Consider the following 21,654-nt stretch of genomic DNA (forward strand, 5'->3'; position numbering starts at 1 on the left):
GCTTTCGTGAGCTACAGCTCACTTCTTCAGATGCATATCGTGGAAACTAGTTTCCACGATATGCATCTGAAGAAGTGAGCTGTAGCTCACGAAAGCTTATGCTCTAATAAATTGGTTAGTCTCTAAGGTGCCACAAGTCCTCCTTTTCTTTTTGCGAATACAGACTAACACGGCTGTTACTCTGAAACCTAGTTAAAGGCACTTATCTTCCCCCTTTACCAGTCCTTTCAGCTATCCAGTGGGCCATCTTTCAGTTTTCACAGATCATATGAGACAGCTAGTACATTTCACTCTTTCCTCTGAATCAGCTTGGAAAAGAGGAGACTAAGGGGGGATATGATAGAGGTATATAAAATCATGAGGGGTGTGGAGAAAGTGAATAAGGAAAAGTTATTTACTTGTTCCCATAATATAAGAACTAGGGGCCACCAAATGAAATTAATGGGTAGCAGGTTTAAAACCAATAAAAGGAAGTTCTTCACTCAGCGCAGTCAACCTGTGGAACTCCTTGCCTGAGGAGGTTGTGAAGGCTAGGACTATAACAGGGTTTAAAAGAGAACTGGATACATTCATAGAGGTTAAGTCCATGAATGCCCATTAGCCAGGATGGGTAAGGAACGGTGTCCCCAGCCTCTGTTTGTCAGAGCACAGAGATGGATGGCAGAAGAGAGATCACTAGATCATTACCTGTTAGGTTCACTCCCTCTGGGGCACCTGGCATTGGCTACTGTCGGAAGACAGGATACTGGGCTGGATGGACCTTTGGTCTGACCCAGTATGGCCTTTCTTATGGATTCTAACAGTGTCACTGTGCCCCTAGAACCAGCCATTTATTCTTAGCTGACTGCACACAAGCCTTGTCATAAATCTAAAGTAATTTTGCTCCTACTGTATTCAAAACCAATTTCTTACGGAGTTACATCTTCTAAGCAGCTGATATTTAAACAGTCCCCTACTCCTTGTGTGTGTTGTCTGGAGGTCACACTGCTAAATGTGTTAATCTCTTTGGGGGAAGAGGAATGCAGCATTGCTAAACAGCTGTGGGGTGACCTTCAGGACTAGTCACTAACAAAGAAAGTTTAATTAGACCAGTCACTCTCTTAGGTTGTTGAATCTTTTTAACTGCCAGCTAAAGTAAGCCCCCTATCTTTCATTTCACACTGCCTTCCAGTCTGGATCCTTTCTGTTGTAGGATGTGGGAAGAGACATGTTAAGGAAAAATTACTTAGCATTAATGGGAATAAGAACACAGATTGTAGAACTGAGCTGTCTGCTTTTACCCAGGATAAAGGAGAAGCAGTTGAAGCTGGACTGTGTACACCACCCAGATAGATTAAATCAATGTCTAAAAGGGACCCTTTTGATACATTTGCAGTAAAGCACCACTTGGAATTGTCCTGTCCTGTTTCTTAATACAAACTGAATTTCTTCCCCCCCACCCCCTCTTAAACAAGGCAGAAGTACACAGACACAGGCTTTGTACTGTGTCCTGATAATCAACAGACTGGCTGTGTAAGGACTGGCAGTCTCAGGGGAAGGCCCTATTTTTTTATTTCCTTTCCCCTAGCAGGGTCTGAATCCACACACGTTAGGATTAAAAGCCTCAGTGTCTCAACTGTCTCTGCTGTTTGCTCCTTCTCTATGCCTTACCAAGCTGCTCTAGTTTATGTCCTGTGCCTATTAAAACAGGACTTAATTATCACCAACCAACTTCTCAAATGGCATCCAGAAACTACTAGAAAGAGCATAAGCACTGGCATGCAGAGAAATACCATTAATAAAGGCTACAGTCTTCTGCACTTGCTAACTCAGCCTTCCTGGTCAGTGTAGACTGGTGGTAGCATTCTGTGTGTGGGGGGAGGGGGGGAGGAATGACAAGTGAACCAAACTAAATGCAACTACAGTTTAATTTCCTTTTATCATTAGGTGGCACTAGAGATGAGTCTGTTCTAAAAACCACTTCTCCAGAGCAGCCGCTTTGTATTCAGTCTACAGACTATATCATACTCTGCACCATATGAGGTCTACTAGTGCCAAAATGAGGAAGTCCTTGTGTCATAGCCACAACACAATTTGTGGTGGCACGGGAGTTCCTCTGGGCTGCTGATCTCTGCTGCATGAAAGATACTTTTGACAGCTGCAGCTTCCTTGAGCAGTTATTGCGGCAGTATTCAGGGGGAAACAGCAGATGGCAGCATATGATGGAATTTACTTTTCAAAGTGTTCATGGTGGAGCAGCATCTCATAGCTTTTATAGCATTAATGATAGCAAGCATCTGCTATTTCCATTATATATCATTTGTAATTTTCACTTCCACACATTTTTAATTTTCCAAACATTGACCTTTTGTCTCAAGTTTTCAAGATGCAGTCTCTTGCTTTTTGGCAGAATTAAAACACAAATAAAATCCTTGGTTTTAAGGAATAAGTTAGGAAAACCCTCCACACTTTTCCCATTATAAAACCACTCTAAGCACACAATACAGTGAGAGCAAGAATGACTGAAATGTAAAATTTGGCCCATTTGCTTGATTTGAGGAAAAAGGTAAGAGTGTAAAAAATCTAACTTTTCAGACTGAAACAGTGTCTGGGAGGTCCTGCCCCTTTGTGACCTCACTGTATACAGTCCTCCTGTTCAGCCCTGGTGGGCTTGAGCAACAGCTGCTTTTGGGACAGTTTTACAGAGGGGAGAGATGGAATTTTTTTCCCCGCTCCCCTCAAAAAACCACCTGCCTGACCATCAGCAACAACAGAAAATAGTGGAAGTGAAAAATCTGTCACTGGTTTTAAAATCTCAGCAATTTTTGCTACATTCCAAAATATTAGTAATTTCAGAGCTAGTCTGAAGGTCAAATGGATGCAGTTGGCAAATTCAGGGGCCAAGATGGACACTGTTCTTGAGTCTTTCCTCTGCAGGACAGAATGAATACGGTTAGCAACTAGCTAGGAAATAATTCTTTAGACTTCATGCTACCGTAAGAGGGTTTTTAATATTTAAGTTTCTAGGTACTAAATTACTGCTTTCTAGAGGAATTAATATAACAAACATCAGAATCAAAGCTTTTCTTCTTGAGAAGACTATGATCTTACATTTATTGATTGCAACCAACATCTACCCATCAAGCAAGTGTCAATACAGCGCTGTCTGCTGCTGTAGAGAAGGGGCTTACACCACTCCCATACATTTGCAGTTGAAAAACTTGCGATTTACTGCAACTGCTAACCAGTTTATCCACAAATCCACCCCATTTTTTCTAAAGCAAGAACTACAAAAAGCCAAGTCATTACTGGGTATTTATACCACACCGAGCACCAGGCTAACAGTGTCTAGGAAGCAAGAAACTGTGGGTAGTCTCAATCCATTTTACACTACTTATTTGTGTGTATTCCCTCAATGCCCAGCCCAGACTGGCACAGTAGGTGATAACCATACTACTGTCTGTATTACAGGTTTGCTGCAGAAATAAGTGAGCCTTTCATATACGCACAGGACTCTTGAGCACTCCCACTAGGTACTGAATTGAACTGATGAAGGACAAGGGAATCCTTTGGAGTGAAATGGGTTGTATTTTATTGAGAGTTTTTAAATTCTCTTCAACGTGGCTGCAGTTAACATGATTACTTCCCTCTCCCTTTCCTTATTTACCCAGGCTGAGATCAAATCAGCCTTTCTAAACAAGACTTTAGGCTATAAAATATTCTTGTGCTTTGTATGATAACAGTCTCACTCCTTTAGAAAACACTGTGTCTTGCTCTCTAATGGCAGAAGGTTTGGAAACAGCTACTGGAGCTGAAGCTTTCAGTGGGTGTAGTTCAAGCTCCCAACAAGGCCAATGAAAAGCCAACAGCCCGAACAAGTAGACTTTCTAAATATCCCAGTGAAAACAAACTAACAGGCACGGTGACATATCCACTCAGTCAGTTCAGGTCTCCAGCTTAACGCACAGCGCTGCCACAAAACAAATTTGTAACCAAACAATTAGAAAGGATGAAAGAAGCTATTTCCTCTGCATTGTCTCTGTGCTGCTGGGGGACCCCTTGAGGCACAACGCTGCCTTTCCAGTCACTGCAGCAGCTACCGCAAGAGGAAGATCTATTTCCGTCTTCTAGAATCTACAGGAAACAATGTTACAAGATCTTGGGTGGCATGCTGAAATCTACTGTGACATTAGTGTACAAAGGGTTGTGCTCCACTGAGAGCAGTTTATAGGAACAGGAGTTCAGCCCATCTGTTTTCCACACTTGGGACACCTGCCGCAAGAGTTTCATCCTAAGGATATAAATCAGAGAAAAAAGTATTTATAGGACTGTAGAGTTGAGAAACCCCTACTCCAGGGCTGGAGGTGCCATTACAATTCACAGCAGAGGAGCATCAAGCTCTACCCTGCACCTAGGCTATTGGTGGATCTGAAGGAGAATCACAGAATCTCAGGGTTGGAAGGGACCTCAGGAGGTCATCTAGTCCAACCCCTGCTCAAAGCAGGACCAAGCCCCAATTTTTGCCCCAGATCCCAAATGGCCCCCTCAAGGATTGAACTCACAACCCTGGGTTTAGCAGGCCAATGCTCAAACCACTGAGCTATCCCTCCCCCCTAAGTGAAAGCACTTTACAGACTGTGTTCCTTTTACACAGTTTTACATCTATTCTCATGTGTGCATGTGTACTGGGAAGCACAAAGTCCTGCTTTCCCTTCCCTCAGCAGGATCAGATTCACAGGTACAGGTAGCCTATAATTTCATGAAAACTCCTGGCTTTCTAACCTTTGAGGCTTGAAAGATAATGTGCACCCAAATGATGGATATGTGCCTTTAACTGTAACTCTGTCTTAGCTGTTGGTGGCGGGGGGATGATTTATGTGCACAATTTTAAGAGGTGCTCAGATACCATGCAATGGTCTCCAGGAACAAGCCTAGCTAGTTAGCCTCTTTCTCCTATAAGGCTCACAGGAGAAGGACACCTCAGAAAGCACTTTCCCAGATGGTGTTAGCAGGAGAGAGGCTGCACCATCAGTCCTTTCGGTCTCCCCGTACGGCGAGAGGGTGTAGAATGGAATGCTAGTCCTGACTCACCTTTCTCCATTCGCCTCATTTCCTCTGTCTCTTGTGTGGAAGATCATAGTGTACTTTCCTACAGCAGGGGATGGCCGCATCACCCTCATCTTCTGCATCTCAACCCTGAAAGTAATAATAGTACAGTGAGCAGAACAGTACCTTTAAGCATGGCAGGAAGGGGGTCACAGACTTGTCAAGGGCATCTAGAGGATGGGGAGCTAACACACGAATATAGACAGAACAGAGAGCCACACCCCCAGAGAACTCAGCTATGCCCTCCTCTTTCCCCCACACCACACTACACCATAGAAATGGAGCCTAGCAAACATCTATTTTCCCACAGCACACTCAGTTACGGCTCCAGCCATCCATTCCTTTTGACCACAAGCAATTAACTGTTAAGTTAGTATGGCTTACTTGGGGGTTTAAACACATTATACTACAGAGCATTTAAACAGCCAGTCTTTCTCTATAGCCTTGCAGCCTGTTTCATGTTGGCTGTATTCATCCAGGGAGTCTATGGCAAGGCCTCGTTCATTCTACAGTGAACTTGGCCTGACTTCTGTGGCCAGGGTGCTGGATTCTGAGGCTCTCGGGTGACAGTTGAAAATTCCAGGGTAGCATCAGGAAAATTAAAAACAACACAGTCTAGTCTGTCTTGATTATATGATGGAATGCATATTTAATTCTATTATTTATTTTTATATTAAAGTCACATTATTTTATGCCACTTTCAATGAGCTACAGGCTTTCCCATTGAAAACACAATGGCATTGAAGAAGTTAGAGGGAAGCTAAAGATTTCAACAAGGACGGCAGGGGACCCTTGTGGATTTTGGCAACAGGGGAGGCAGTTCAGCATAACGGGGTAAACACACAAACTGGCAGTTTGTTAGAAGGACCAAGACACATGGGCAAGGAAATAATAACATTGATATTCTGACCCCAATGAAGTCAATAGGTTCACATTCATCATTCGGGTACAGAATGAACATCTCACTGCACTCACTGGGCAGCTGGCACCTCTCAGACCTATTGTTTCAGGCTGTCTGCAGACTGAAACACCACACATCATGGAATCAGTTTAACCTCTTTACATTTTGAAGGGTCTCCTTGCAACAGCAAGTACTAGATACCTGAAGTTCCTCACATGCATTTAAGAGCCTAACTTCAGGCACCCACCTTTGAACATTTTGGGTGTTTTGTTTTTTAAATAAAAGTTTATGGAGCATAATCCTCCTGCAAGTGGAGAATGCGAAAGCAAATTTCGTGGCCACAGAATTGAGAAGTACCCAGGGCTATTTGTCACCAAAGCAGCTGAAAGAGCATCTAGCTTGCAGTCAGAAAGCTAAACACGGTTTGAAGAGTTGAAGCCCTAAGGCTTCTTGATGACTGAACCCTGGTCTACACTACAAGTTTAGGTCAAATTTAGCAGCGTTAGATTGATTTAACCCTGCACCTGTCCACACAATGAAGCCATTTTTGTCGACTTAATGGGCTCTTAAAATCGATTTCTGTACTCCTCCTCCCAACGAGAGGAAGAGCACTGAAATCGACTTCACCGGGTCAAATTTGAGGTAGTGTGCATGCAATTAGATGGTATTGCCCTCCGGGAGCTATCCCAGAGTGCTCCATTGTGACTGCTCTGGACAGCACTCTCAACTCGGATGCACTGGCTAGGTAGACAGGAAAAGCCCACAAACTTTTGAATTTCATTTCCTGTTTGGCCACCGTGGCAAGCTGATCAGCACAGGTGACCGTGCAGATTTCATCAGCAGAGGTGACCATGGAGTCCCAAAATCGCAAAAGAGCTCCACCCTGGACCGAACAGGAGATACTGGATCTGATCGCTGTATGGGGAGATGAATCTGTGCCATCAGAACTCCGTTTCAAAAGACGAAATTCCAAAATATTTGAAAAAATCTCCAAGGGCATGAAGGACAGAGGCTATAACAGGGGCCCGCAGCAGTGCTGCGTGAAACTTAAGGAGCTCAGGCAAGCCTACCAAAACACCACAGAGGCAAACGCCCGCTCGGGGTCAGAGCCCCAGACATATCGCTTCAAGAATGAGCTGCATGCAATTCTAGGGGGTGCCCCTACACCTACCCCACATTTGTACGTGGACTCCTGCAAGGGAGTGTCACGTAACAGGGATCAGGGTTTTGGGGACGAGGAAGATGATGAGGAGGGGGAGCTTGAAGATAGCGCACACCAGGCAAGCAGAGAAACCGTTCTCCCCGACAGCCAGGAACTCTTTATCACCCTGGAGCCAATACCCTCCCAACCTGGGCTCCCGGACCTTGACGGCGGAGAAGGCACCTCTGGTGAGTGTACCTTTGTAAATATAATACACGGTTTAAAAGCAAGCATGTTTAATGATTAATTTGCCCTGAAGACTTGGGATGCATTCGCGGCCAGTACAGCTACCGGAAAAGTCTGTTAACGTGTCTGCGTATGGAGCAGAAATCCTCCAGGGACATCCCAATGAAACTCTCCTGGAGGTACTCCCAAAGCCTTTGCAAAAGGTTTCTGGAGAGGGCAGCCTTATTGCGTCCTCCATGGTAGGACACTTTACCATGCCAGGCCAGTAGCACGTAGTCTGGAATCATTGCATAAGAAAGCATGGCAGCGTGTGGTCCCGGTGTTTGCTGGCATTCAAGCAACATCCGTTCTTTATCTCTCTGTGTTATCCGCAGGAGAGTGATATCATTCATGGTCACCTGGTTGAAATACGGGAATTTTATTAAGGGGACATGCAGAGGTGGCCATTCCTGCTGGGCTGTTTGCCTGTGGCTGAAAAGAAATCATCCCCGCTGTTAGCCACGTGGTGGGGGGAGGGGTGAAGAGATCATCCCAGAGAATTGTGTGTGGGGGTTTAGTTGGGTTTGTGCTGCACGTTAGCCGAAAAACATCAGCCACTCCTTTTAAACAGCCAATGTGTCTTTTTCAATTTTACTCTCCCTTTTTTTCCTCCTGAAGCTGCAAATGTTTCAACGCTGCTACGAGCATCTCCGTCCCAGAGGCTAGCGCAGATAAGAAGGCGAAAAAAACATACTCACGATTAAATGTTCTCTGAGCTCATGCAGTCCTCCCACAGTGACAGAGCCCAGCAGAATGCATGGAGGCAGACAATGTCAGAGTCCAGGAAAGCACAAAATGAACGCGAGGACAGGAGGGATGAACGCGAGGACAGGAGGGACAAGCGAGAGGAGAGGTGGCGTCAGCGTGATGAGAGGAGGCAGGATGCAATGCTAGTAATGCTAAGGCTACTGGAGGATCAAACTGATATGCTCCGGCGTATGGCTGAGCTGCAGGAAAGGCAGCAGGAGCACAGACCGCCGCTGCAGCCCCTGTGTAACCAACCGCCCTCCTCCCCAAGTTCCATAGCCTCCTCATCCAGACGCCAAGAACGCGGTGGGGGGGGACCTCCGGGCACCCAACCATTCCACCCCAGAGGACTGCCCAAGCAACAGAAAGCTGGCATTCAATAAGTTTTGAAGTGCAGTGTGGCCTTGTCCTTCCGTCCTCCCCTCCTCCACCACCCCACCCGGTGCTTCCCTCATCCCCCACCCCTCCCAGGCTACCTTGGCAGTTATCCCCCCATTTGTGTGACAAATTAATAAAGAATGCATGAATTTGAAACAACAATGACTTTATTGCCTCTGCGAGCGGTGATCAAAAGGGGGAGGGGAGGGCGGTTGGCTTACAGGGAAGTAGAGTCAACCAAGGGGGCGGGTTTTCATCAAGAAACAAACAGAACTTTCACACCGTAGCCCGGTCAGCCATAAAACTGGTTTTCAAAGCTTCTCTGATGTGCAGTGCGCCCTGCTGTACTCTTCTAATCGCCCTGGTGTCTGGCTGCGCGTAATCGGCCGCCAGGCGATTTGCCTCAACTTCCCACCCTGCCATAAATGTCTCCCCCTTACTCTCACAGAGACTGTGGAGCACGCAGCAAGCAGCAGTAACAATGGGAATTTTGGTTTCACTGAGGTCTAACCGAGTCAGTAAACTGCGGCAGCGCGCTTTTAAACGTCCAAATGCACATTCTATCCCCATTCTGCACTTGCTCAGCCTGTAGTTGAACAGCTCCTGACGACTGTCCAGGCTGCCTGTGTACGGCTTCATGAGCCATGGCATTAAGGGATAGGCTGGGTCCCCGAGGATAACTATAGGCATTTCAAAATCCCCAGCGGCAGTGGTGAGCTGGAGCTGGTTCGCACCTGTCAAGGTTCCTTCCCCACTCTGAACTCTAGGGTACAGATGTGGGGACCTGCATGAAAAACCCCCTAAGCTTATTTTTACCAGCTTAGGTTAAAACTTCCCCAAGGTACAAACTATTTTTCCTTTTGTCCCTGGACTTTATTGCTGCCACCACCAAGCGTCAAACAAAATATAACCAGGAAAGAGCCTGCTTGGAAACGTCTTTCCCCGCAACATCCCCCCAAGCCCTACACCCCCTTTCCTGGGGAAGGCTTGATAAAAATCCTCACCAATTTGCATAGGTGAACCCAAACCCTTGGATCTTAAGAACAAGGAAAAAGCAATCAGGTTCTTAAAAGAAAAATTTTAATTGAAGAAAAAGTAAAAGAATCACCTCTGTACAATCAGGATGGTAAATACCTTACAGGGTAATTAGATTCAAAACATTGAGAATCCCTCTAGGCAAAACCTTAAGTTACAAAAAGACATAAAAACAGGAATATACATTCCCTCCAGCACAGCTTATTTTATCAGCCATTTAAACAAATCAGAATCTAACGCATATCTAACTAGATTGCTTATTAACCCTTTACAGGAGTTCTGACCTGCATTCCTGCTCTGGTCCCGGCAAAAGAAAAAACACACAGACAGAGAAAACCCTTTGTTTTCCCCCACTCCAGCTTTGAAAGTATCTTGTCTCCTCATTGGTCATTTTGGTCAGGTACCAGCGAGGTTATGTTAGCTTCTTAACCCTTTACAGGTGAAAGGTTTTTTTCCTCTGGCCAGGAAGAATTTAAAGGTGGTTAGCCTTCCCTTTATATTTATGACAGCACTGGTTCGCTGGAACCGGTTGTTAAATTTAGAAGCCGACAACCGGTTCTAAAAGGGCTTCTAAATTTAACAACCAGCCAAAAGTGGCACTTTAGGCGCCAAATCCGTGGGTGCTCTGGGGCTGGAGTATCCATGGGGAAAATTTGGTGGGTGCAGAGCACCCACTGGCAGCTCCCCTCCCCACCCCTGACCCCAGCTTTCCTCCACTCCGTCTCCCCGCTTGAGTTACGCTCCGCCCCGCTCTGCTTCTCTGCCCCCCCTTCCCGGCTTCCCACGAATCAGCTGTTTGCACAGGAAGCCTGGGAGGGCTGAGAAGCAGGCCTTGGCTTCGCGCTCAGGCCCAGGGAGGCGGAGGTGAGCTGGGGTGGGGGGGCGCAAGGAGGGCCACCCACGCTGCAGCAGGTAACCCGGTGGGGGGGGGGCACGCGCAGGGAACCGCTCCCTGCCCCAGCTCACCTCCGCCACCCTCGGCCTGAGTGGGAAGCCGCCGCCTGCTTCTCAGCCCTCCCCGGCTTCCTGCCGAACAGCTGATTCGCGGGAAGCCGGGGGTAGGAGGGTGGAGAAGCAGAGCAGGGCAGCACGTTCGGGGGAGGAGGCGGAGCGGAGGTGAACTGCAGCACCCACCAAATTTTCCCCGTGGGTGCCCCAGCCCCGGAGCACCCACAGAGTCGGCACCTAAGGCGCCACTTTTGATGTGATCAGTGGGGGGAGCGGCCGCTCTCCCTGCTCCCCCGCTAGCTACGCTACCCTGCCCCTAGGAGCCAGAGGGACCTGCTGGATGCTTCCCAGGAGCCACCCCAGGTAAGCACCTCCAGGACTCCCCACCTCACCCCCCAGCAGGTCCCTCTGGCTCTTAGGGGCAGGGCAGGCACCCACTACGGTGGCCCACAAGACCCTCCTGCCTGGTTCCAGGGGCAGTCAGGGGACAGAGGAGGGGGTTGGATGGGGCAGGAGTCCCAGGGGGCGGGGGCAGGCCACGATGCCCTCGTGGGGTGAGGAGGGAACCGGTTGTTAAGATTTTGGCATCTCATCACTGCCCAGTGGTTATTTTCAGGTCTGGAAAGTAAGTCCCTTGCTGCAGCCGTTCCCACAGACCAGAGTTCCTAAAGATGCGAGCATCATGTACCTTTCCCAGTCATCCCACGTTGATGTTGGTGAAATGTCTCTTGTGATCCACCAGTGCTTGCAGCACCATTGAAAAGTACCCCTTTCGGTTTATGTACTGGCTGCCCTGGTGCTCCGGTCCCAAGACAGGGATATGCGCTCCGTCTATGGCCCCACCACCATTAGGGAATCCCACTGCAGCAAAGCCATCCACTATGACCTGCACATTTCCCGGAGTCACTACCCTTGATAGCAGCAGCTCAGTGATCGCGTTGGCTACTTGCATCACAGCAGCCCCCACAGTAGATTTGCCCATTCCAAATTGATTCCCGACTGACCGGTAGCTGTCTGGCGTTGCAAGCTTCCAGAGGGCTATCGCCACTCACTTGTGAACTGTGAGGGCTGCTCTCATCTCGGTATTCTTGCACTTCAGGGCAGGGGAAAGCAAGTCACAAAGTTCCATGACAGTGCCCTTACGCATGCAAAAGTTTCGCAGCCACTGGGAATCATCCCAGACCTGCAACACTATGCGGTCCCACCAGTCTGTGCTTGTTTCCCGGGTCCAGAATCGGCATTCCATGGCATGGGCCTGCCCCACTGCCACCAGGATGCCCAAATTTCTGGGGCCCATGCTTTGAGAGAAGTCTGTGTCCATGTCCTCATCACGCTCGTCACCGCGCTGCCGTCGCCTCCTTGCCTGCTTTTGCAAGTTCTGGTTCTGCATATACCGCATGATAATGTGCGAGATGTTTACAATGCTGATTCACCAGTGGTGAGCTGGAGCCGGTTCCCACCAGTTCGCTAAAACCGGTTGTTAAATTTAGAAGCCCTTTTAGAACCGATTGTTCCACGAGGGACAACCAGTTCTAAAAGGGCTTCTAAATTTAACCGGACAAAAGTGGCGCCTTAGGCGCCGACTCCATGGGTGCTCCAGCCCTGGAGCACCCAAGGGGAAAATTTGGTGGGTGCAGAGCACCCACCGGCAGCTCCCCAGCTCACCTCCACTCCGCCTCCTCCCCTGAATGCGCCGCCCTGCTCTGCTTCTCCGCCCCCCACCCCAGGCTTCCCGCAAATCAGCTCTTCGCATGGGAAGCTGGGGCAGGCTTCCTGCTCAGGCCCAGGGAGGCGGAGGTGAGCTGGGGCGGGGGGGCACGAGGAGGGCCGCCCGCACTGCAGCAAGTAACCCGGGGGCGGGGGGGGGGGCGGGCAAGCAGGGGAACCGCTCCCTGCCCCAGCTCCCCTCCACCACCCTCAGCCTGAGCAGGAAGCCACCACCTGCTTCTCAACCCTCCCCGGCTTCCCGCCGAACAGCTGATTCGTGGGAAGCTGGGGGGCGGAGAAGCAGAGCAGGGCGGTGCATTCAGGGGAGGAGGCGGCGCGGAGGTAAGGTGAGCTGGGGCTGGGCACGGGGCGGGGAGCTGCCGGTGGGTGCTCTGCACCCTCCAAATTTTCCCCATGGGTGCTCCAGCCCTGGAGCACCCAGGGAGTCGGCGCCTAAGCCGCCACTTTTGATGTGATCAGTGGAGGAGCGGTCGCTCCCCCTGCTCCCCCCCCCAGCTACGCTCCCCTGCCCCTAGGAGCCAGAGGGACCTGCCGGATGCTTCTTGGGAGCTGCCCCAGGTAAGCACCACCAGGACTCCCCACCTCCCCCCCAGTAGGTGCCTCTGGCTCTTAGGGATGGGGTGGGCACCCACTACAGTGGCCCACGAGACCCTCCTGCCCAGTTCTGGGGGCAGTCAGGGGACAGCGGAGGAGGGTGGATGGGGCAGATGTCCTGGGGGGGGCGTCAAGGAACGCGGGGGGGTTGGATGGGCCAGGAGTCCCAGGGGGCGGGGGTGGGCAACGACCCCCTCATGGGGTGAGGAGGGAATCCGTTGTTAAGATTTTGGCAGCTCATCACTGCTCATAACTGCCATGGTGATCTGAGCAGGCTCCATGCTTGCCGTGGTAATGGCGTCTGCAGGACAGCAGAGTTGCAGGGGCAGCGGTGGTTGGATGACCAGTTTTGCAGACCTGCTGCACCGTCTGCTTCCAGGACACAACAGCTGAGCGGGCTGCATGCTTGCCGTGGTATGGCGAGACAAGAGCAGCCGAGCAGAGTTGCAGTGGAAGCAGTGGACGACGATGGTCATATAGACAGAGGACCTGCGAGACCACCAGGAGAGCAGAAAAGCAGAGTGGCAGCAGAAGCGGTCGTTCGATGACGACGGTTTGCAGACCTACTGCACCGTCTGCTGAAAGCAGTATGGCTCCCGCACGGAAAAAAGGCACAAAACGATTGTCTGCCATTGCTTTCATGGAGGGAGGGGCGACTGACGACATGTACCCAAAACCACCTGTGACAATGCTTTTGCCCCATCAGGCATTGGGAGCTCAACCCAAAATTCCAGTGGGCGGCGAAGACTGCGGGAACTATGGGATAGCTACCCACAGTGCAACTCTCCAAAAGTCGATGCTAGCCTCGGTACTGTGGATGCACTCCACTGACTTAATGCGCTTAGTGGGGGGACACACAATCGACTGTATAAAATCGTTTTCTAAAAAATCGACTTCTATAAATTCGACCTAATTTCATAGTGTAGACATATCCTGAATAAGCAGTAAATTGTCAAATGAATGAAACACACTCAGTTTGCATCCTCAGACTCTCTTCACAGAACTTCCTTTAGGAGGAGGCTCAAAGGAGAGTAGTATGTTTAATACAGAGTCAAAGAGCAGAATACGGATGCAATTGCTTCCACTGCAGCCCTAAGGAGGATTCTCAAGGGATGCCCCTCTTCTGGATACCCAGAAGAAAACAACACTGAAAATCCTACTCAAAAGTAACGCTTCTGCTCTCGGTGAAATCAATCATTTCCCCATAACACAGACAGCGCAGCTATGTAAGTATCCTGCTGCCAGACACAACCATAATCAGTTGTCATCTCGATTCCACCACCCAGTAGCACACTGCTGATCAGTCACTAATACCCTGCCACACGCATTGCAAATTCCCTAACTCGTTTACTCTTCATATCTCAAGAACTTCCAGTGGTACATTCCCTTCCCTATTCCATCTGAACTGAAGTGCTCATGTTAAATCACACTTGGGATATTATAGGCAGATATCCCATTCATCCACATCCTATACCATACTATACCATACCATATACACCCATTTCCCACTAGCCATTTGGTTACCTGATTCGGAGGTCGTCATCTTCTCCACCCCAGCCCCAGTAATTGTTAGAGAATCCATTCACCTTCGAAAACTGATCCCTTGTTAGAACAGTTACTCCCCCAAAATATCCCTGGTAACGCAACCTAGAAATGGACAAGAAGGTATAGTGAAAAAAACTGAAAGATAGAAGTGACATGAAATTTAAGAACTAATACTACTGGAAACACAGCCCTGAAACCTTGGGCCCAAGCTGCAAAGTTTGAATCAAGGTCTGAACTTTCTCCAAAATTCAAAGGTGTTCAGGTCCTGGATTTAGGCCCATTTTGCTCCAAAAAAGAATGATTCACTTCAGAGTACTAATCAGAACAACTCTCTCTCCAACTGGCAGTCTGGAGCATTCTTTACTTTGCTCTTTAACTCTGGACCTGTCCTTGCCAGTCAAAGATGGCTCTGTATCCCAAGAGCTCTAAATGAAAAGGGAGGCAGCAAGGCTACACAATGACATACTGAAAGGAAGGCAAGCTATTTTCTAATTAGTGGATTGGTAGTATTACAATTTGACAGTAAAATCTTGAAGACTGGATATGAAAAACTGATTGTAATGGTACGGAGCTAGAGGCACTGCAGGACAAATTCAGAGGTGATGTGTAAGATACTGTAATGTGTAAATTACATAGTGATAAATTAGTGTAAGGAAGCTTGACTCTAAGGGAGATTAATTTCAGCTTCTAGCTTCTCTGTCCTGGAAATTACATCAATTAGGTGACACACTTTACTCGCTCTTTTACCCTCTTGCTAGTTGCTTTTTCTGACACACTCCGCTCCTCTGGCCTTCAAGGCCTGGGTTACAACACAGCCTGCCAGGTGATATGCAAGTGGCTATAAATTATATGTTGGTGAGTAAGTCTAAGCAGATGTAATGCGTAAGCTGAAGAGACTGGAAGAAGGTGTCCATTGCAGTTTATACAGAAGATAAGCAAAGTAAACTGAGCCTGGAAGACCCAAGATCATTTCTTTAGTGTGCCCAGCATGGAACAGTCTCCCACCAATGACCAAAATAAGGGCTCCCACCCACCTATTTCCCCAGCCTATTTTCTTTCTACAGTCAGATGATTTAGGCTGCTCCTTGTACTCCTGTCACTCTCTGGGACTGCAGTCTGCTTCTCTAGAGACAGCATGCCTTGTCTATCTGTGAGCAATGAAAGACGCTGTTCTGGCTGGATACACTCTCCCTCTGATGTCTCACCTCTTCTTTCTCTTCTTCCCCTCCTTCTTACAACTTCTCTTCCTGCTTTCCCTTCACCTCCTCCCCCAGCATGCCAAAGGAGATCATCAGGCTGCAGCATGCAAGGATTGATGGGGGGGGGGAAAGGGTTTGAGATCCTATTTTGGATAGAACTTGCTGGGAATTTTAGCTGTGTCTCACCACCTACAAACTGTAGTGATGGGTGGTTTAGAAAAGCAGACTGATTTGATCAGCTAGATGGACCAGCAAGTACCTCATCTGTACAGACAAATGCGGGGGTTTGAGTGCAAGCCCATTTGAAAGCATGAGCCCTTGCACCTAAAACTAGTAGCTCTTCTAGCGATCTGAAATGGGACGGTGGGTTAAGCCTGCCAAGGAATGGGGAGGGACCAAAAAACCACTGACTTCAATTCAAGGTTTTGAATTCATTTCAGGCCAGTCACATTAGATCTGTGCAAAGTAAACAGAATTATAATGAGGCCTCATATACACACACCTCACCCATTTCACAATCCAATTTTGCTCTCTATTGGATGTGTCATTGGACTCCCTGCAATAGTGTTGCCAAGTGATCATCCCTATTGCTCACCATAATCCACATTTGCTGGAACAGTAAACAAGGGTTTATAGCCATTAACCTATGGGCCTCAATGTGAATGTGATTTTGTTGTTTGAAGCAAATCAAGTGGCATCATCCCAGCCTTGAGGAAATTCCAGGATGCCCATCTGCGGAACAGTGAATACTTGTTGTGCACAACAGTGGGGATAATAAAGAGCTGTTTCTAATCCGCTGTTCATCAGGTGAAGCTCCACAAACCTGCTTTACTCAAGACACCCTGTTGCACAACAGGTTTTAAGGCTGAAAACAGCTTATTACAACAGGAAAAGCCAATCTCTTTTGAGTTTTGTGAATGGGCTTTTAACAAAGCAATAGGAAAGGAGTGATAGACTCCACCTAATGACCCAGTTGTGCGTGTATTAGTGTTCCAGCAACCTCAGAGGCGTTCTTTCTTAGGGGAAGAGGTGGAAGCCTCTCACCTGGGACTGTTAAAACTAGACTGGGAAAAAAAAACACACTAGAAAATATACAGTAGCAACAACTGTGTTCTGGCCCCAGGGAGCTAGAAAGGTTTTCCATCCTCAACTTCTGGGATTCAATATTGTAAGTCTGAGGAGAAAAGGTTCTTACTGTCCCAAAGAATCAAAGATCAAATTGCAAACTATACAAATACAGAACTACCGAAATGTAGCCACTCTGGGGTGAGTGCAGCAGCCAAGTAGACAGTCACCACATAGCAACAGGAGATGAGAGGAGATTTTCTACAAAGCCACTAGGGCAAATCCCTCCTTTTACAAAAAATGCCCTATAAAAGTGTCTATGTACAACAGATAGGCCCTTGCATTTTAAGGTCCTGTTTCACAGGCACCAACTCTGTGGGTGCTCTGGGGCTTAAGTACTTAGGAAAAAAAAAATAGGATATGTTCAGCACCCATGGACAGTGGCCCCGCCCGTGCTCTGCACTGAAGCCCTGCCTCCACTCTGGCTCTTCCCCTGTGGCCCCGCCCACGTGGTGCCTCTTCATGCCCCTGCCTCACCTCTTCCCCGAAGCCTCCACCGCTTGCTCCTCTCCACCCCCATCACTCGCCCTTAAGGCAGGAGGGACAGAAAGGAGTGAGCAGCCAGCAGAAGGTGCTCAGGGGAGAGGGCACAGGCACAGTTTGGGGGAGTGCAGGGAGGCACTTTCCCCTCAAACAGAGGTGAGGTGTGTGTGTGTGTGGGGGGGTGTTACATGGGGTCATGTGCCACTTCTCCCCCCTTCACCCCGATTTCTGTGAGCACTGAGCTGTAGAGCAGGCTTGCTCTGCTTGGCCCGCAGGGCAGGCCTCCCCCTTCTACCCACCCTGCCCGGCATGTTTTGGCTCAGGCAGAGCAGAGCGGGCAGGACAGAGCAGCTGTTCTCCAGTGCTCCGGGCTGCTGCCTCCTGGGTCCTAATGCCCGCCTGTTTACCATACAACGGTATGTGCGGGGGTGGGGGGGGAGAATAGACAGTGGGCAGGGAAAGAGAAGGAGATGGGGCAGGGGACAGTGGGGAGAGGAAGGGGGAGGGGAGAGGGAAGAGGAGGGGTTACGGGAATGGATGGGGAGGAAGCAGGAGCCCAGCATGTGGCATCGGCTCGGCAGCACCAACAGCCCCAGCAGGGAGGTGGCTGCAGCAGCACTAGAGCAGTGACATTGCGGCCACAGCTGGCACCGAACTGGCTGCCAGCAGCAGCTGGGGCTCCCCTGTTAAGCCAATTCATTCCCCCACCACCACCACCCCCGGTACCACTCCAGGCAGGGGGAGAGACACAGTGAGCCAAAGAAACTGGCTTCAGTGTGCACCTGTGTGCATGCATGGGCACACTCCTGCTCCCTCCCCACAAAACAGCAGTCAAACTACGCCTATGGGAGGGGAGCGGAGAGGAGCATCGGGGGAGCGGCGGACCAGGGGCAGGAAGAGGCGGAGCAAGGGCAGGGCCTCCAGGGAAGAAGCCAACCAAGGGTGGTGCACCTCCTGGGAAAAACAAAAGTCAGCGCCTGGGTCCTGTCTGAAAGATCTGCACCTAGTAAACTGCCTCATTTCGCCACCTCAGCAGGACAAAAGGCCGAGTCAATCCCGATGGGGTTTTAAGACGTGGTTCCAGGCACTAGGGCTCTATCTGTCTAGGTTCTTACATGGCTCTCCTGAACATAGGATCGGAGTCTCTCTCACACGATAATGAAGTTGCTGGGATATAGGGAAGAACTGTCCCAATTTTAAAGATGGGTACAGGAGGCAGAGATTTTAAAAAGTGACTTGTCCAAGCTCACATGGGAAGCGTGTGGCAGAGCCAAGAATTAACCCAAGATCACCAGTCCAGTGCCTTAACAACATACCTAGCCCTCTGACGGATTCCCCCCCGCCTCCAAACCAAGGCTCAAACCACTAAGTCATGTGAATGAAAACTAACAGCTCTTTCCCAGGGACAAAAGGCGGCTTAGAAAATTAACTGGAAGAAAATCGCTAGTAAGAGAAAAAATTCATCTGTGATTCATTACTCAAAACAGATACAGTAACTAGGGCATCTGAGGCCATTCAAGTGCCTCAAGGGTCATTCCATTGTTACTCTTCTGGAATCCAACTGACTCTTGAATAACTGGGGTGCTTGCTTCTACTGTGTTCAGTGGGCTGGTATTCTCTTTGCAAGGCACAGTACTTCCGGAAATCTGTTATGAGTCTGGTTGGAATCCTGGAGTTAGACTGACTGAGTGGTAAGGGAGACAAAATGGGAGAGGTAATATCTTTTATTGGACCAACTTCTGTTCGTGAAAGAGACAAGCTTTGGAGCTCCACAGAGTTCTTCTTCAGGTCTGGGAAAGATATGGTAAGCGGCTGTTTATCTCATGTAAGGATCTGCACATTAAAGTCTTCTCCTTGCCCCTCCCCTCCCCTCCCCCACATCTCTTTATAAAGGGTATAAAAGAGTTCTACTTTTACACACTGCAGATCAGCTTTTGAGTAGCACAACTTTTATCACTAATATTTGTATTGGCATGGCATAAAAAAAGGAAGGACATCTTCAAAGAAAAGGCTACAACATTCCTACTCAAACTCCTCTAAGTATTCAGGCCAAATTTGAGGGCCTTGTTTATTTGAGGCGGGTGGGACTTGATTTCCTATTTCACACTCTAGATATATTATTTGTGTTTCAGTAACACCTAGAGGGCCCAACTGTCATCAGGACCCCCCTGTGCTATGAGCTGTAAAAACAGCTAATGAGAGAGGCAGGATCATTCTCCCTAAAGTTGCTCTAATACAGTTTCCTCTTCTACAGATGTAGGCCTGATATGAAGATCTTACAGAAGAGGAAACTTTATTAGAGTAACTTTTGGGAGGATGATCCTGCTAAAATCACAGGACCAGGAGACCTGAAATGAATTCCTGGTTCTGCCACAGTGTCTATGCATAACCTGTGGTACATCACTTAGCCCCCTCAGAACCTCCATTACCCCATGTGAGAAACAGGGCTAACCACAGTGACCTACCTCACTGGTGATTTGAGAGACTAGATTCATTTATGTTTGTAAAGATCCTTGGATGGAAGGCACTATAGAAGGGCACCTATCATATGAGATGGCACCAATCTAAGGGTCCTTTAGAAAGGGGAATGTTACCAACGATCTGGCAATTACTAGTCAAAATGTTCTCCAAGCTCTTTCATTCCTACCTGTACCCAGTGTTGTTCCTGCCAACTACAAGGTGCTTTGGTTGTTTGTCACACATGTACATGTTAAAGTCATTCTCTGGCACCAGGTCCACATCATGGAAAATGAAACAGTCCCAGTTTTCCTCCTTCAGGGCCTCCAAATATCCTACATTCAGCAATTTAGCTCGGTTAAACTTGGTATTGCCAGCCTGTGAATAAGGAAAGGAAAACAAGGCATACATCAAACCCATTAAAGGTTATTTGCAACCTGCCTGGATTCCATCCTAATCGCATAGGTTACAGTATCCTTCATGGCTCTCAGCCTTTATACTGTACCAAGTTCTCACACCAAACAAAGAGCTATTCCTTGACATTATATTTGGGCAACAAAGCAGCCAATATTGTGAGGTGTTTCTTCATCCCCTACCTGTCATGAATGGCCATAGACAGAGTCAGACAAGGCACAATGTTATCTAGCTGCCAGAAGTAACCTAAGTTGTGTGATGCTATCCTACTCCCATCACTTCTTGCCTTAGAATTTCCATCAGACAAAGTAATGAAAGAGCAACGACCATGTGGCTTAGGAAGCGCGGAGTGTAAATGCAGTTATTATTAGCATGAGTTACATAAACATAAAAAATAACTCTATTCTAAAATTTAGCACTTTTCCTCCATTGATTTGCGAGCACTTTACAACAAGGGAAAGTATTGCTATTTCCATATAGAGAAACTAAAGCACATAGAAGTTAGTGACTTGCTTAAGGTCACACATTATGTGCAGAGCTAGGGAAAAAATGTGGTACTCCTACCACACAGTCTGGTACCCTACTCGCAATCTACACACACTGTCTTTTATATACACAGAGCTGTACCGGGACTCCTGGCTTCGGATTTTATTTTATTCTATTCTATTTTTTACTGGATTGTACATGTTTACTTTTTGCTATAGTTTGGTGCCTCTTCCCTTTTCAGAAGGATCTGTTCTATAGGTTTATTTTAATTGTAGCTGAAGAATTTTGAGCTGTAGTTAGTCGTTTCTTAAGCCTATGATGGTGACAAAATTCAGTTAGAGCAATGACGCAGCCATCTCATGAGCATGCATGCATTTGAATGCACGCACGCACGCACCCACACGCTAGCCTGCAGAACACATCCTGTGGCTATGTGTGAACAACGGCCTGCAGTGCAAACAGAAAGAGAATGACAGTTCACATTCCCTTTAAAAAGGAACTTGACTATTTTCCATCTTTATCAATGTGTAGGAGCAGGATTTTATAATTGTACTATAAGAGAAGAGGTACTAATGTAGGTCTTGATTTCATTTTACCAGCCACTCCCCCATTTGAATAGCAGAAAGGAATGACCCTCTGGGACATTGGTAGAAATGCATCTGACTGCCAGTATCTGTACTGATGTTAAGGCAGGGACAGACCAGAACAATCCTTATGACTGATTATGGTCACCCTTTTGTTTTAGGATAAGTTATAATGTCTACTATGGTTTCCTATATGTAAATTAGGCACTCTAGATAAATATACATTTCTTTGTTTTAAGGTTAAGTAAGTAAGAGACAGGATCTTGTACTGTGTCTATGTTAAGAAGATTCAAAATAAACAAAAAGAAAAGGAGGACTTGTGGCACCTTAGAGACTAACCAATTTATTAGAGCATAAGCTTTCGTGAGCTACAGCTCACTTCTTCAGATGCATATCGTGGAAACTGCAGCAGGCTTTATATATACACAGAGAATATGAAACAATACCTATTCCCACCCCACTGTCCTGCTGGTAATAGCTTATCTAAAGTGATTTCCAGCACAAATCCAGGTTTTCTCA

At 47.9% G+C, this 21,654-nt stretch overlaps 1 protein-coding gene across 3 annotated transcripts in view; it reads right to left on the reverse strand.

Annotated features, from left to right (window-relative positions):
- Positions 1–21,654, reverse strand: part of B4GALT4 (beta-1,4-galactosyltransferase 4) — a 103,319-nt gene that overhangs the window by 10,440 nt on the left and 71,225 nt on the right. For all 3 annotated transcript variants that reach the window (XM_073309012.1, XM_073309031.1, XM_073309023.1), the window contains 4 exons: positions 19,842–20,029; positions 14,367–14,489; positions 5,071–5,175; positions 189–4,270 (listed from right to left, as the gene is read on the reverse strand). In XM_073309012.1, coding sequence (XP_073165113.1) covers positions 4,129–4,270; positions 5,071–5,175; positions 14,367–14,489; positions 19,842–20,029 — 558 coding nt within the window. In that variant the 3' untranslated portion in view covers positions 189–4,128. The remainder of the gene's footprint in view (positions 1–188; positions 4,271–5,070; positions 5,176–14,366; positions 14,490–19,841; positions 20,030–21,654) is intronic.

Source organism: Lepidochelys kempii, chromosome 1, assembly GCF_965140265.1.
Source record: "Lepidochelys kempii isolate rLepKem1 chromosome 1, rLepKem1.hap2, whole genome shotgun sequence".
In the NCBI taxonomy this organism is placed as follows: Eukaryota; Metazoa; Chordata; order Testudines; family Cheloniidae; genus Lepidochelys; species Lepidochelys kempii.